Consider the following 15,464-nt stretch of genomic DNA (forward strand, 5'->3'; position numbering starts at 1 on the left):
CTCAAGCGAGTCTCCTGACTCAGCCTCCCAAGTAGCTGGGACCACAGACACCCGCCACAACGCCCGGCTATTTTTTGGTTACAGTCGTCATTGTTGTTTGGCGGGTCTGGGCTGGATTCGAACCCGCCACCTTAGGTGTATGTGGCTGGCGCCTTAGCGACTTGAGCCACAGGCGCCAAGCCAGATCACCCTATTCTTGCTTGGCCATTCTAATGCCCCAGTGTCCCTTATAGGCCAGAAACCAGGAAGTGCTCTTGAGCAGGGAGCAGCTGGATCACTTCACAGTCATGGTGGGCATTCCACGGGACCAAACAGGATAGAAACCAGGGACTGGCTCCCACCCTGTCTCCCATAACAGACAGAAGAGCTTGTGAGCACCTAAGTCCAAACAACTCCTCTGCCCAGAACCTTCAATGGTTCCCACCTCAGAATAAAATCCAGTATCCTCCTTATGCCCAACAAGGCCCAGCTCAACCTGCACCATTACCTCCTCCTACTGTCCCCACACCCACTGCACTGCACTCCATTCCAGCCCAGGGCCTGTGTACTGACCAGGCCTCATCCTGCAGGACTCCATGTGGCTGCTACCCTCCCTTTCTCTAGGTCTCTGCCTAACTCCCGGCCCAGGGAGCCATCCCTGACCACCCCACCCTATCTTGATCAAAGCCTTTCCCTGGGCCAGTATTTAGCCATTGAGTACCTAAACATTTCCTTACTTATTTTCTGTCACTTTTCTCCCTACTCCCTGAGCACCCTGTGAGGCAGGCATGGACATTAGCCCATATACTGCAGTGACCCAGTGCTTAGCACAAGGCCTGGTCCACAAGAGGCTCCAGACAAATGTTTACTGAACGAATGGGTCAAGTGATGACTGTGGCCCAGGCTAGGAAACCAGTGGCTGGTTGGAAACAGAGGCCTGGATGCCAGGCTTGGGGGGAAGGGAAGAGGCACACGTACTGCAACAGGGCTTTAGTTTTGCGGGTGGGGTCATCAGGCCGGAAGTTCTTGTACTCCTCAACCTCCTTCTCCAGGGACAGCAGCTGGCTCTGCAGCTTGCTGCGCAGGGCTGGCAGTGACTCCCGGATGTGGTTGGTCAGTTGCTGCAGGAGAGAGGCCAGAGATGAGAGTGTGCCACAGGCAGGAGGCTACAAAAGGCCAGGCACACTCCTGCAGAAACAATGCCACCCAGAGCCCACCACAGAGAGCAATGGAACAGCCAGCTACAGATACACATGCATCCAGGGCAGGGTGAAGTGGCATGGCGCTGGCCTCAAGAGTGAGACACCACGAAGAGCACAGGAGACCATGTTGGGCACTGGGCAGAACAGACAGTGTGACCACACAATACAGGATGTGCTGCTCCTAGCAAGGACGAGGCAGCCAGACACATCTGGTAATCTAGAACAGTACTCTTTAAGCAGCACTCAGAAAAAAGCCCAGGAAGCCACTGTAGGGCTCACGGAAGGGAGGACCAACAGACAGAGGTTGGTCCAGGTCTATCTAAACCATGGGACACTGGATCCACATGCACACAAAGGGACAGGCCCTAGACACCCAAGATGGAAAGATCTCCCTGAGAAGGTGCAAAATGCACAGAGGATGGGCTCTCTTGTGTACAAGGAAAGGAGCAACTAAGAATATATTTCCATACCAGTTGCTGGCTGCATTTGCCAGAGTTTCTCAACACAGAGTTGAGAAATTCAAAGAAAACTAATGTGAATAAAATGGGCCTAATGCAGCAGATGGGCTGGAAGAAGACTCTGCACCCCATTCGCTTATTGCTCAATTGCTCTGCTTTTGCACAATGAGAATCTGGTCATTGTTTGCACATTTTATTTATTTTGTTTTCCTTCCTGATCCTGAAACAGATTTGATTTTTTTTTTTTTTTTGGTAGAGACAGAGTTTCACTTTATCACCCATGGTAGAGTGCCATGGTGTTCACAGCAACCTCCAACTCCTGGACTTAGGCGATTCTCTTGCCTTAGCCTCCTGAGTAGCTGAGACTACAGGCGCCCGCCACAACGCCTGGCTATTTTTTTTGTTGTTGCAGTTTGGCCAGGGCCGGGTCTGAACCCGCCACTCTCAGTATATGGAACCGGTGCCCTACCCACTGAGCCATGGGTGCCACCCCAGATTTGATTTTTTTTTATTTCAATTTTTGGTTCTTTCTAAAAATGTTGTTCACAACCAGGTGCAGTGGCTCAAATCTGTAATCCCAGCACTCTGGGAGGCTGAGGCAGGTGGATTGCTTGAGCTCAGAAATTGGAGACCGGCCTAAGCAAGCATAAGACGCCCTCTCTAAAAACTAGCCAGGTGTCATGGCAGGCACCTGTAGTCTCAGCTACTTGGGAGGCTGAGGCAAGAGGATCTCTCTCTTCTTTTTTTTTTTTTTTTGCCGTTTTTGGCTGGGGCTGGGTTTAAACCCGCCACCTCCGGCATATGGGACCAGTGCCCTATTATTTTGAGCCACAGGTGCCGCTCCTTAAGAGGATCTCTTGAGCCTAAGATTTCAAGTTGCTGTAAGCTATGATGCCACCACACTCTGAGGGCGACAAAGTGTAACTTAGTTTCAAGAAAAAAAAAAAATTATTCACTAATTTTTTTTTGCAGTTTTTGGCCAGGGGGCGGGTTTGAACCTGTCACCTCCAGTATATGGGGCCAGCGCCCTACTCCTTTGAGCCACAGGTGCCTCCCCTATTCACTAATTTTCTTTTTAAATATACTTTTATTTTATTTTTTAAGACAGTGTCTCACTTTGTCGCCCTCAGTAGAGTGCTGTGGCGTCACAACTCATAGCAACCTCAAACTCTTGGGTTCAAGCGATTCTCTAGCCTCAGACTCCCAAATAGCTGGGACTACAGGCGACTGCCACAATGCCCGACTATTTTTGGAGATGGGGGGGGTCTCACTCTTGTTCAGGCTGGTCTCGAACCTGTGAGCTTATGAAATCTACCTGCTTCAGCCTCCCAGAGTGCTAGGATTACAGGCGTGAGCCACTGCGCCTGGCCTTTAAAATATATTTTTAGTTGGTGCTAAGTGTAGGACAAGAAAAGAATTTCTCTAGGCCAAGATTAGGATATAAAAGCATAAGTTTGTTTTATATTAAAGAGAAGGAAAAGAGTGAGGCAAAGAGATGAGACAGAGACAGAGTAGAAAGCAGGGAGAGAGAGAAGGGAAATGGTGGGAAAGAGAACAAGAATGAGAGAATGGCATGGCATCCTAAAGAAAGAAAGGAAGAGTACTCACCTGTTGACTAATTTTAAAAAGAGTCAGGACAGCATGAAAGGATAGAGAATGATCCCGAAGATATACTGTTAGAAGGCAAGTGCAGTGGTTCAACCTGCAATCCCAGCACTCTGGGAGGCCATGAGGATTATTTTCGGTCAGGAATTTGAAACCAGCCTGAGTAACAGTGAGACCTTGTGTCTACTAAAAAATAGAAAATGTTAGCCAGGCATTGTGGCAGGCACCGGTAGTCCCAGATACTTGGGAGGCTGAGGCACAAAGATGGCTCATGGCTCAGTGCCCGTAGTACAATGGGTACTGAGCTAGCCACATACACTGAGGCTAACGGGTTCAAATCTGGCCCAGACCAGCTAAATAAGAATGACAACTGCAATAAAAAATAGCCAGGCGTGGCTCAGCGCCTGTGGCTCAAGCGGCTAGGGTGCCAGGCACATACACCTAAGCCGGCGGGTTCAAATCCAGTCCGGCCCACCAAACAACAATGTTGGCTGCAACCAAAAAATAGCCCAGCGTTGTGGTGAGGGCCTATAGTCCCAGCTACTTAGGAGGTGGTGGCAGGAAAATCGCTTGAGCCCAGGAGTTGGAGGTTGCTGTGAGCTGTGACACTACAGGGCACTCTACCCAGGGTGACAGCTTGAGGCTCTGTCTTAAAAAAAAAAAAAAAATAGCAGGGCATTGTGTCAGGTGCCTATAGTCCCAGCTACTTGGGAGACTAAGGCAAGAGAATCACTTAAGCCCAAGAGTTTAAGGTTGCTGTGAGCTGTTATAACACAGCATGCTACTGAGGGCGACGTAGTGATACACTGTCTCCAAAAACAAAAAAAAGAAGGGCAGCTCCTGTGACTCAGTGAGTAGGGCGCTAGCCCAGTATACCGATGGTAGTGAGTTAAAACCTGGCCCTGGCCAAACTGCAACAACAAAAAAAATAACTGGGCATTGTGGTGGGCGCCTATAGTCCCAGCTACTCTGGAGGCTGAGATACAAGAATCACCTAAGCCAAGAGTTGGAGGTTGCTGTAAGCTGTGACATCACAGCACTCTACTGAGGGTGACAAAGTGAGACTCTGTCTCCAAAAAGGATAACATTGCTAGAGAAGAAACCAGATGTGGGACAGGTGGCAAGATGTTATTGCTGAGGGTGAGAGAAGGAAAGGAGGGAGAAAGGGAAAGACAGAGGGAGAAAAAGAACAGGGAAGGAAAAAGAAATGAAGAAAAAAAAAAGACCAAAAGGAAGAGAAAAAGAATTAAAAAGGAAAAAAGAGGTGGAGGGAGACATGGTAGCAAGAGGGCTATACAGACATGTCTGCCTCTTCAGGCCTTGAGTGTCACTAGGAGAAGGCCCAGAGAAGTGGTGACAATGCCACCTCTGGGCAAGGGAGTTCCCATAATGGAAAGCAGGTAAAGGGGACATTCACTAGATTTGGGCTTGATTGTGTACTTTTCACTATTACAGAAGAAAGAGGAAAACATGAATGAAAACAAAAGGCATAAAAAGTAGCTGATGCGTGAAAAGTGAGAAACAGTTTGGTAGCTATCTGTCCTACATAGAAAAGAATTTACAAAATGTCCATTAAGCTAGAAAACAGGCATGAAGTAAGCATCAGTGGCATGGGTCTGTTGGGGTCACCTTTGGGTATAGGAACCCCTCTTTGTGGGGCACAGGTCTCAGAGGGTGGGGGCTTGTGCCAACGTGCCTTTAGTCTGCTACAGCATCCCAGAGTGTTCAACTCACAGGCAAAAGAGGGGACAGGCCATGGCTGGCCTAGGATGTGACTGAGTTTGAAGAAACCAACCCCCGTCAGGCTCCCAAGAGGCCAGCTTGACTTCCTGCCTACAATGCCACAAGAAGCACCCACCACCTGCAGGCAGGTTTTACTTCCTTTCCCATCCCCCTTTCCAGAAGCCTCAGGTTCCTCTTCTGGAGGTCCCTCCCAGGGACAGTGACTTCCCTCTTTACGCCCCTGGGTGGCTTCTTTTAGGTGTTTCCTGTTCTGTGCCAGCTCTCCTCACAGCCTCCACCTCTACTCATCACCTGACTGTGGCTAGTTTTGAACCTATCCTCTCAAGAAATATGTCTTCCAAAAGTGCAGGGCCCTGCTCTGATGTTGCTACTTTCTCCCCAGCCCATGAATGAAGCAATGACTCTAGGAATGTCACTAAGGCCCTCCAGCCATCCCAGAAGCCATCAGAAAGCAGAGAAGAGGAATATCTGAACCCTACTTTTGCTACTTGTAAGGCCAACCCAGGCTGGGGAAGTCAGGATGGTGGCTAAGGATGGATATACCTGTATTAGGTACATGTATTGCTAACCTAAGCCCATAACAGGGATTTCACAGGAATCACACAGAGGAACCCGTACATATGTAACATAATGATACCACTAACTGCAGCCTTTTGTTGACAAGGACAATTAGAAACCTGCCTGCAAGGCCGTGTGTGGTGGCACATGCCTATAATCCTAGCACTCTGGGAGGCCGGGGTAGGTGGATTGTTTCAGCTTAGGAGTTTGAGACGAGCCTGAGCAAGAGCGAGACCCCACCTCTAAAATTAGCCGGACGTTGGAGCCCATCTTTAAGAATAGCCAGACATTGTGGCAGGCACCTATAGTCACAGCTACTTGGGAGGCTAAGGCAAGAGGATCACCTAAGCCCAAGAGTTTGAAGTTGCTATGAGCTATGATGATGCCACAGCACTCTATCCAGGGTGACAAAATGAGACTCTGTCCCAAAGGAAGAAAAGGAAGAAAGAAAGAAATCTTGGGGTGGCGCCTGTGGCTCAGTGAGTAGAGCGCCAGTCCCATATACTGAGGGTGGCAGGTTAGAACTCAGCCCTGGCAAACTGCAATAAAAAATCGCTGGGTGTTGTGGTGGGCGCCTGTAGTCCCAGCTACTCGGGAGGCTGAGACAAGAGAATCGCCTAAGCTCAAGAGCTGGAGGTTGCTGTGAGCTGTGATGCCACAGCATTCTACCAAGGGTGACATAGTGATACTCTGTCTCGAAAAAGAAAGAAAAACGAAAGAAATCTGCCTGCAAAAGAGAGGGGTTGAGCAGTCCAGGGTCCATGTGTTCAGGGACTGCTATGAAGCTACAGAAGACAGTGAGAAAGGACCCTGTGCTGCAGAGACCACACTTCAGAAAATATTCTGAGCAAAAAAAAAAAAAAACAGAGGTGGAGGTGGAGGTAGCTTGGGCCTGTAACTCAGCGGCTAGGGCGCCAACCACATACACCAGAGCTGGGTTCAAACCTGGCCTGGGCCAGCTAAACAACAATGACAACTGCAACAAAAAAATAGCTGGGCATTGTGGCAGGTGCCTGTAGTCCCAGCTACTTGGGGGGCTGAGGCAAGAGTCGCTTAAGGCAAGAGTCTGGCAAGAATCACTTAAGCCCAAGAGTTTGAGGTTGCTGTAAGCTGTGACACCAAGGCACTCTACCGAGGGTGACATAGTGACACTCTGTCTCAAAAAACAAAAAACAAAAAACAAACAAAAAAAAAAACAAAAGAGGTGGAGGTGTCTGTGACTATGTCATTATTTATGGTAACACAGAGGGGAATAGGTGTATAGGTCTCAGGCAAGATAAGGACAGTAATGATAGTAGTGCCTGCTGGTGAGGAGCTAAGGGGCTTGTCACTGTACATCTGTTTAGAATGAACACAGTACCTATTAATTCACATAGCATATGTACAGGGCACTGAAGGGGCACCACCCCTAAGGGAAGGACAGCGATGATTCTCCATTGATGGATAAAAGCTCAGAGGTCTGGGCTCAGGGTCCTCCCATACAGCTACTATCTGGTGATGCCCGCCTTGGTCTAACCCAGATATTTGTCCCTCGGGTCACCAACTGCTGGAATTCCATACATGCATCTGAATAACTAAGTAATGGCAATAATAAATAAAATCATAATAATAAACCAGGCAGAGTGGCTCATATCTGTAATCCCAGCAACTCGGGTGGCTGAGATGGGAAGATACAATGACGCGAGGAGTTAGAGACAAACCTGGGCAAAATTGCAAGACCTCCTCTCTAAAGAAAATAAGGAAAACTTAGCTGGGCATTGTGGTGCACACCTGTAGTCCCAGGTACTTGGGAGACTGAGGCAGACAGATCACATAAGCCCAGGAGATTGAGGTTGTAGTGAGCTATGATCATGCCACTGCACTCTCTGGACACTATCCTGGGGAATAGGGTGAGAATATGTATTTAAAAAATAAAATAAAAAAACAGTGATAATAACAATGATGATTATTGATGATTATTAATATTAGCAGGACCAACCAACCATCCATTCCTCACCAGGCCCTGAATCAAATGCATTTATTACAGCAGAAATAAATATGCACTGAGCCCATTTTGCTATGACTGCTATACTAGCCTCAGGCAAATGCCAATTTGAATCATAGCTCTTGAGTAGTGCACAGTCTGTGCCACTGCACACAAGAGCCCAAAACCTTTGCCATACCTGGTTGAGGGACTTCTGCAAATGTGGGGTACCCATTCGGTCGGCTATGTGCCGGTAGGCCGGGTGGGAGAGGAAGAATTTTCTCTCAGCCCCCAGTGCTGCACGGATGTCCTTCTTGCCCTCAATGTCCTTCTGGCTGCGGTTCACCACACCAATGTAGCCTGTGGGGGGAGGGGAGTCAGGGAAAGGGCAATGCCATGTGGGCCAAGTATACTTGGCACAGGACTGGGTAAATACAGTTGTAGGAAAGGATCCTGTCCCACGAGTCACTCATAGATTGGGTCATAGCACGTTATTCAGGAAGAATACAGTGGATATAAACACAGCAGAAGCGGCCACAAAAAACCCAAGGTAAGTGCCTAGAGGAAAAAGAGATCACAACCAGCCTATGCAATGAGAAAATCTTTATAGAAGAAGTCTACAAGCTGAGCTTCAAAGACAGGTAAGAAAAAAATCTCAAAAACAAAAGCAATGGGGAATAGTTGAATTTGCTTAAACCTACTATAAAGCTAATATATCTTAAACAGTAAAGTATTCTAAAAAATAGTTTTTCATTAGCCGGGTAGGTGACTTACACCTGTAATCCAAGCACTCTAGGAGGCCAAGGTGGCTGGTCTCACCTGAGCTCAGGAGTTCGAGACCAGCCTGAGCAAGAGCCAGAACTCATCTCTGCTAAAAATAGAAAAATTAGCCAGGTGTTGTGGTGGGCACCTGTAGTCCCAGCTACTAGAGAGACTGAGGCAAGGGAATTGCTTGAGCCCAGGAGTTTGAGATTGCGGTGAGCTATTATGATACCAGGGGCAATCTAAGAGGGGCGACAGAGTATGACTCTGTCTTTTTCTTTTCTTTCTTTTTTTTTGAGACAGAGTTTGACTTATTAACCCTTGGTAGAGTGACGTGGTGTCACAGCTCACAGCAACCTTCAACTCCTTGGGCTCAGGTGATTCTCTTGCCTCAGCCTCCCGAGTATCTGGGACTACAGGCACCCTCTACAACGCCTGGCTATTTTGTTGTTGCAGTTTGGCTGGGGCCGGGTTTGAACCCACCACCCTCGGTATATGCGGCCAGCACCTTACCCACTGAGCCACAGGTGCCACCTGTAAGACTCTGTCTTTAAAAAAAAAAAGAATGAGGGTAGCACCTGTGGCTCAGTGAGTAGGGCACGGATCCCATATATGGGTGGTGGGTTCCAACCGGGCCCCAGCAAAACTGCAACAAAAAATAGCCAGGCATTGTGGCGGCCGCCTGTAGTCCCAGCTACTCGGGAGGCTGAGGCAAAAGAATCACCTAAGCCCAGGAGTTGGAGGTTGCTGTGAGCTGTGACGCTATAGCACTCTACCAAGGACAATAAAGTGAAACTGTCACAAAAAAAAAAAAGAAGAAGAAGAAGAAGAAGAAAAGAAAGAAAAGAGAAAAAAATCCTAAGAGCAAAAGAAAATGTCTAAATGATGGTGGCATAGCATAAAGGTGCCCACACACCTAAGAGCAGATCACAGGCAGCAGGAATGACTTTTAAAAAAACAAACAGCTAGATCAGTGATTTTCAACCAGTGTGCCATGGCATCATAGCTCACAGCAACCTCAAACTCCTGGGCTCAAGGGATCCTCTTTTTTTTTTTTCTTTCTGAGACAGAGTCTCACTGTGTCACCCTTGGTAGAGTGCTGTAGCATCACAGCTCACAGCAACCTCTAACTCTTGGACTTAAGCGAATCTCTTACCTCAGCCTCCCAAGCAGCTGGGACTACAGGCATCTGCCACAATGCCTGGCTATTTTTAATTGTAATTGTCATTGTTGTTTAGCAGGCCTGGGCTGGGTTCAAACCCACCTGACTTGGTGTATGTGGCCAGCGCCCTAACCACTAAGCTACAGGTGTCAAGCCTCAAGGGATCCTCTTGCTTTAGCCTCCTGAGGAGCTGGGAATACAGGCACCTGTCACAACACCAGGTTATTTTTTTCTACTTTTAGTATAGGACAGGGGTCTCACTCTTGCTCAGGCTGATCTTGAACTCCTGAGCTCAAGCAATGCACCAGCCTCAGCCTCCCAGAGTGTTGGGATTACAGATCTAGCAACCACATGCAGTTAAAATGTTTTAAGTATTTTAAAAATAAACTAAATAAAAACACTTAGGATGGGCGGTGCCTGTTGCTCAGTGGGTAGGGCGCCAACCCCATTATACTGAGGGTGGCAGGTTTGAACCCAACCCCAGCCAAACTGCAACAACAACAACAACAACAAAATAGCCAGGTGTTCTGGCAGGTGCCTATAGTCCCAGATACTCAGGAGGGTAGGGCAAGAGAAGTGCCTAAGCCCAGGAGTTGGAGGTTGATGTGAGCTGTGACTCCATAACACTCTACCAAGGGCGAGAAATTAAGACTTAAAAAAAAAAAAAAACACTTAGGATATGCCAACAATTAGAGAACCTGAATCTAATTACTCCTGTCTAGATCTGAATTACTGGTTTACAGGGAATGAGAATTGGCCAAATCCTGAATGTGGGACAAGATCTAGTCTTTTCCATAAATAAATGATATAGGCAAAACAAAGGGGACATGAAGGAGAAGCATCTGAAAAGAAACGAAGCTAATTATGTGTAAACTGCTAACAGTGCCTAGGATATGCTATCCCTCAGGAAGAAACAACCACTACAGGTGAATATATTCAGCACCTTTAATATTAGCTGCATATTAATAACCATATTTATTCTCTTTACATTGGGGAAAGTTTGCAAGTGTTCATAATAGGAAGTAATAAAAATATGAATAAATGTTACAAATCCCAGGGAGCTGTATGAAAGGACAGTCACAAAGGATTAACTAACTAGGCTCGGCGCCTGTGGCTCAAGTGGCTAAGGCGCCAGCCACATACACCTAAGGTGGTGGGTTTGAATCCAGCACGGGCCCGCCAAAAACAATAATGATGGCTGCAACCAAAAAATAGCCAGGCACTGTGGCAGATGCCTGTGGTCCCAGCTACTTGGGAGGCTGAGGCAGGAGACTCGCTTGAGCCCAGGAGTTGGAAGTTGCTGTGAGCTGTGATGCCACGATAGTCTACCTAGGGGGACAGCTTGAGGCTCTGTCTCAAAAAAAAAGGATTAACTAACTAGTAGCTATCTGGAAGAAGTATGGTTGCAGGTCAAATTTAGTTTCCTCTTTTTATATACATGTTTTTATTGTTCCAGAAATCAGCAGGTGTTAACTGTGTACTTGCAGAACAAATATATACAAATCAGAAAAAAAAAGCATGTGTTAAAAGGGAAAAAAGAGGTAGAAGAGTTTATGATGACATGTAGAAGCAGTCACTTCTCAGCAGCTGGGAAACAGGTGATGGAGAACATGCCTGTGAGTGCCTTCCAGCATCCACCAAGGTTGCACTAACAACAATAACATGCTGCTGGACCCCAGCCTGTCCTTCCTGCCTCCCAAGCACACGGTTCCCACCCCCATGTGCCCAAAGCCACACCTCTTCTCAAGGGGAGCAACTTGTTCTCCAGGATGTCCCTGGCATCGGTGCCTTCATCCATCAGGTCAAGCTTGGTAATAACACCGATGGTCCGCAGACCTGAAAGAGCCCAGAGGTCAGAGGGTGCCATGAGCCCAGGAGCACAGGCCATTCAGGGTCCAATCGCCCTGCCACTTCCAGGCCGGGCAACCCGGGCCACACTACAGTGTCACCTGCTTGGTGCCCAATTTCCCACATGTCAAATGAAGACAGTGACAAGGACGATAACGTGTATCAGAGAGTTGTCTGTGAGGATGAACTTGGTCCATGGCAAGTGCTCAATAATGAACACTGGCCACTACTGTCATCATGTCACCAGTAGAAACATCTGATATTGTCAGGGGCAACCTCTTGGAAACACAAATTCCGAGGCAGCTTTGATGGTGTACTCTCCAAGTTTTGTGCAATGTCCCAATGCAATATTTGAACTGGAGGTGACTGTTTCCAGGGCTACCACTCACCCAAATGGCTAAAATTCTACTGGAAATCACTATCCAACTCTCCTTCTTCCCTAGTCATCCAGAGTTAAGGATATCCTCATAGGAGAAGCCTCACGCCTATGGGTCATCCACTGCCCAGGGCTAAACGTCAGCCTCTCTGATAACCACACGCCTGTTCACTGGCTCCCACAGGAAATGAGGCCTATTCTTAAAGTGGTCATGCACAAAGAGAACACCAGTGACTCAAAATCAAGGATTCTGGGCAAGTCCTCTGCTCAGATGTGCCTGAAAGAGGGCACTGGGGCTCTGTGGTTACCTTGTGGATCAACCTCCTTGGCTAGTTTGAGAGCATCTGAATTGGCCAAGTCCATGTTGGCAGGCGTGACAGCCAGGATCAGGGTGTTCTCTCGGCTGATGAACTGCAGGATCATGTCCTTGATCTGGTACTCGATGTCTGGGGGCTGGTCCCCCACAGGCACCTTGGTGATGCCTGGGAGGTCAATGAGGGTCAAGTTCAACACTGGAAGGGAAACCAGAGAAAAAGGTCATCAGAGCTGGGGGAAGGGAGAGACACACAGTCCTGCAGCAATTCATTTCCTCACCCATGTTCCTTGAGGATCAGACCTCAGGGTGGGGCCCAGCACTCTGCCTGGACTATACCTTTAATCTATTATCTCTCTTTCTGGAACTCCACCTTGACACCCTGAACCAAATCTACTCCAGTGATCGTTTTTATTTGTTTGTTTTTAAGAGATGAGGTCTCATTCTGTCACTCAGGCTGGAGTAAGTACAGTAGCATCATCATAGTTCGGTGCAACCTCCAACTCCTGGGCTCATGTGGTCCTCTTGCCTCAACCTCTCACGTAGCTGGGACTATAGGTGTGTAACACCACACCTGCCTAATTTTTCAAACTTTTGTTAGAGATAGGATCTTGCTATGTTGCCCAAGGTGGTCTTGAGCTCCTGGTCTCAAAGAATCCTCCTGCCTCAGCTTCCCTAGTTGTTAAGATTACAGGTGTGAGCCACTGTGCCTGGCCAGTAATATAGTTTTAAATCAGGACATATACACACTGGAATCAATCTAAATGACTTAATAAATTGCTGTCTTTCAATTTAGCCAAAACCAAGGAACTACTGGAAACAAAGAGAGGACACTATGACAAGAAACATTCTGAGCTGTACTCAAATAAAAAGAAAACATATGTAATTTTTATTTATGCCACAATTTGAGTAAAAGTGATGGTAAATACATATATAATATACATGTATATATGCATCATCATCAGATGAACATGAAATAATATGCAATAAGCTCGGTGCCCGTAGCACCGTGGTTACAGCATCAGCCACATACATGGAAGGTGACATGTTTGAACCTACCCTGGGCCACCTAAACAAGTCTTAACAAAAACATAGCTGGGAGTTGTGGCAGGTGCCTGTAGTCCCAGCTACTTGGGAGGCTGAGGCAAAAGAATCACCCCAAGAGTTTGAGGTTGCTGTGAGCTGTGACGCCACAGCACTCTACTGAGGGTGACATAGTGAGACTCTGTCTCAAAAAATATATATATATATTATGCAATAAAAATATAAATGGCAGGATCGGCGCCTGTAGCTCAGGAGCTAGGGTGTCAGCCACATACACCAAAGCTGGCAGGTTTTAATCCTGGGCCTGTCAAACAATGATAACTACAACCACCAAAAAATACATAGGCATTGTGGTGGGAACCTGTAGTCGCAGCTACTTGGGAGGCTAAGGCAAAAGAATTGCTTATGCCCAAGAGTTTGAGGTTCCTGTGAGCTATGATGCCACAGCACTCTACCCAGGGAGACAGCTTGAGACACTGTCTCCTAAAAATATATATATATGTGTGTATATATATATATACGTGGCAGAGTAGGTTGTTGCTGTATACAGGGAGTACCTCAGTTACAAACAACTCACACTTACTAACTGAGGGTATTACAGTTAGTCCATGAGTTATAAACATCCAACTGACAGCTCACACTTAAAAAAAGGCTATTTCAGTTAATATGTAAATGTAATGTACCTATTCCAAATGTACCTATTCCAACTAACATACAAATTCAACTTAAGAACAGACCTATGGAACTGGCTCAGTGCCTATAACACAGTGATTAGGGTGCCAGCCACATACACCAATGCTGGTGGGTTCAAACTCTGCCCCAGCAGGCTAAACAACAATGACAACTACCACAAAAAAATAGCTGGATGTTGTGGCAGGCAGGCACCTGTAATCCCAGCTACCTGGCAAGAGAATCACTTGATCCCAAGCATTTGAGGTTGCTGTGAGCTATGACATCACAGTACTCTACAGAGGGTGACTCTGTCTCAATTAAAAAGCAAGCAAACAAACAAAAATCGTATGGAAACTATCTTATTCGTAACCTGAGGACTGTCTGTACTCTCCTGGATATTTCGAACTTTGAACTACATGCAGGCATTATTTATTCCAAAATCAATTTTAAAACTCATCACAAGAGACAGGCAAGGTGGCTCCCACCTGAAATCCCAGCACTCTAGAAGGCTGAGGCATGAGGATCCCTTGAGCTCGGGAGTTCAAGAGCAGCCTGAGCAAGAGTGAGACCCTGGGCTCGGTGCCTATAGCTCAGTGAGTAGGGCACCAGCCACATACACTGAAGGTGGCGGGTTCAAGCCTGGCCCAGACCTGCTGAACAACAATGACTACTGCAAACAAACAAACAAACGGCTGGGTGTTGTGGCAGGTGCCTGTGGTCCCAGCTATTTGGGAGGCTGAGGTAAGAGAATCATGTAAGCCCAAGAATCTGAGGTTGCTGTGATCTGTGACTCTACTACAGACAGTGGCACAGTGAGATGCTGTCTCAAAAAATAATAATAATAAATAAAAATAAGAGTGAGACCCTGTCTCTACTAAAAACTAGCCGGGCTTTATAGTCCCAGCTACTCAGGAGACTGAGGCAGGCGGATCACTTGAGCCCAAGAGTTAGAAGTTGCTTAAGCTATGATGCCATGGCACTCTACCCAGGGTGACAGAGTCTCACTCAAAAAATAGGTAAATAAATACAAATGAAAAGGAGTGAATATAGCTGCAATCTGCCCAAGTTCTCACCATTCCCAACAGTCTCTCTGGCATGCTGCAGCTTTGTAAAACCGTGACAGAGTGTTTGTGTACTATGCACCTATCACATGTGGGCAAATACGGATGTCATGTGTATATGAAGGAGTGAAAGACAATGGGAGGTAGCCTACTGTTTGTGGGTGGGCAGAGGCTACCTGTGCCTGGCAGAGAGTCAGTGACAGCCCCCAGCCTGCAGTTCCTACCATGTGGTGAGTAGACCCGTAGGTTGATGGGTACGGGGGAGATGCCTTTGTTGGTCCCCGTGACTCTGTCAGTCTCCGCCTCAATCTCCTGCCGGACTTCATCAAAGTCTGTAAACTTTTTGGACTTGCAGTGCAAAAATTCGGCATATTCTGAAAAGGAAAGAAAGACACTTGTGGTAAGAAAGAGAAGTGGTCTTACTGCGTGTTGGGAGGCAAGTACACGGACTTCTGAGAGCAATATTGTGACAAGCAGAGAAAGCCAACAATCAGTCAGTCACTCTAGGAACTTGCAGAGCAAGTGATTCACATTCGTGACAAGTATTTGAGGGTGGTCTCCTACAGACTCACCTGATACTGCAAAGACTCAGTTCTCATGAAACAGATACTCTTATGCACCATTTTACAAACTACGACATATTATGAGTTAGGAAAAGAAAATCAATGGGTATGTGTGAGAAATATTTATTCTTCCTTTTTTTTTTTTTTTTTTTTTT

The 15,464-nt window shown here is 47.0% G+C and overlaps 1 protein-coding gene across 7 annotated transcripts in view; it reads right to left on the reverse strand.

Annotated features, from left to right (window-relative positions):
- The window catches only part of DNM2 (dynamin 2), a 96,607-nt gene that overhangs the window by 31,462 nt on the left and 49,681 nt on the right, over window positions 1-15,464 (reverse strand). For all 7 annotated transcript variants that reach the window (XM_003797951.3, XM_003797948.3, XM_012810191.2 and 4 more), the window contains exons 3-7: window positions 14,971-15,120; window positions 11,965-12,168; window positions 11,170-11,268; window positions 7,708-7,868; window positions 958-1,100 (exon numbers count right to left, since the gene is read on the reverse strand). In XM_003797951.3, coding sequence (XP_003797999.1) covers window positions 958-1,100; window positions 7,708-7,868; window positions 11,170-11,268; window positions 11,965-12,168; window positions 14,971-15,120 — 757 coding nt within the window. The remainder of the gene's footprint in view (window positions 1-957; window positions 1,101-7,707; window positions 7,869-11,169; window positions 11,269-11,964; window positions 12,169-14,970; window positions 15,121-15,464) is intronic.

Source organism: Otolemur garnettii, unplaced genomic scaffold, assembly GCF_000181295.1.
Source record: "Otolemur garnettii isolate 467f Iridium unplaced genomic scaffold, OtoGar3 scaffold00127, whole genome shotgun sequence".
Classification (NCBI taxonomy): domain Eukaryota; kingdom Metazoa; phylum Chordata; class Mammalia; order Primates; family Galagidae; genus Otolemur; species Otolemur garnettii.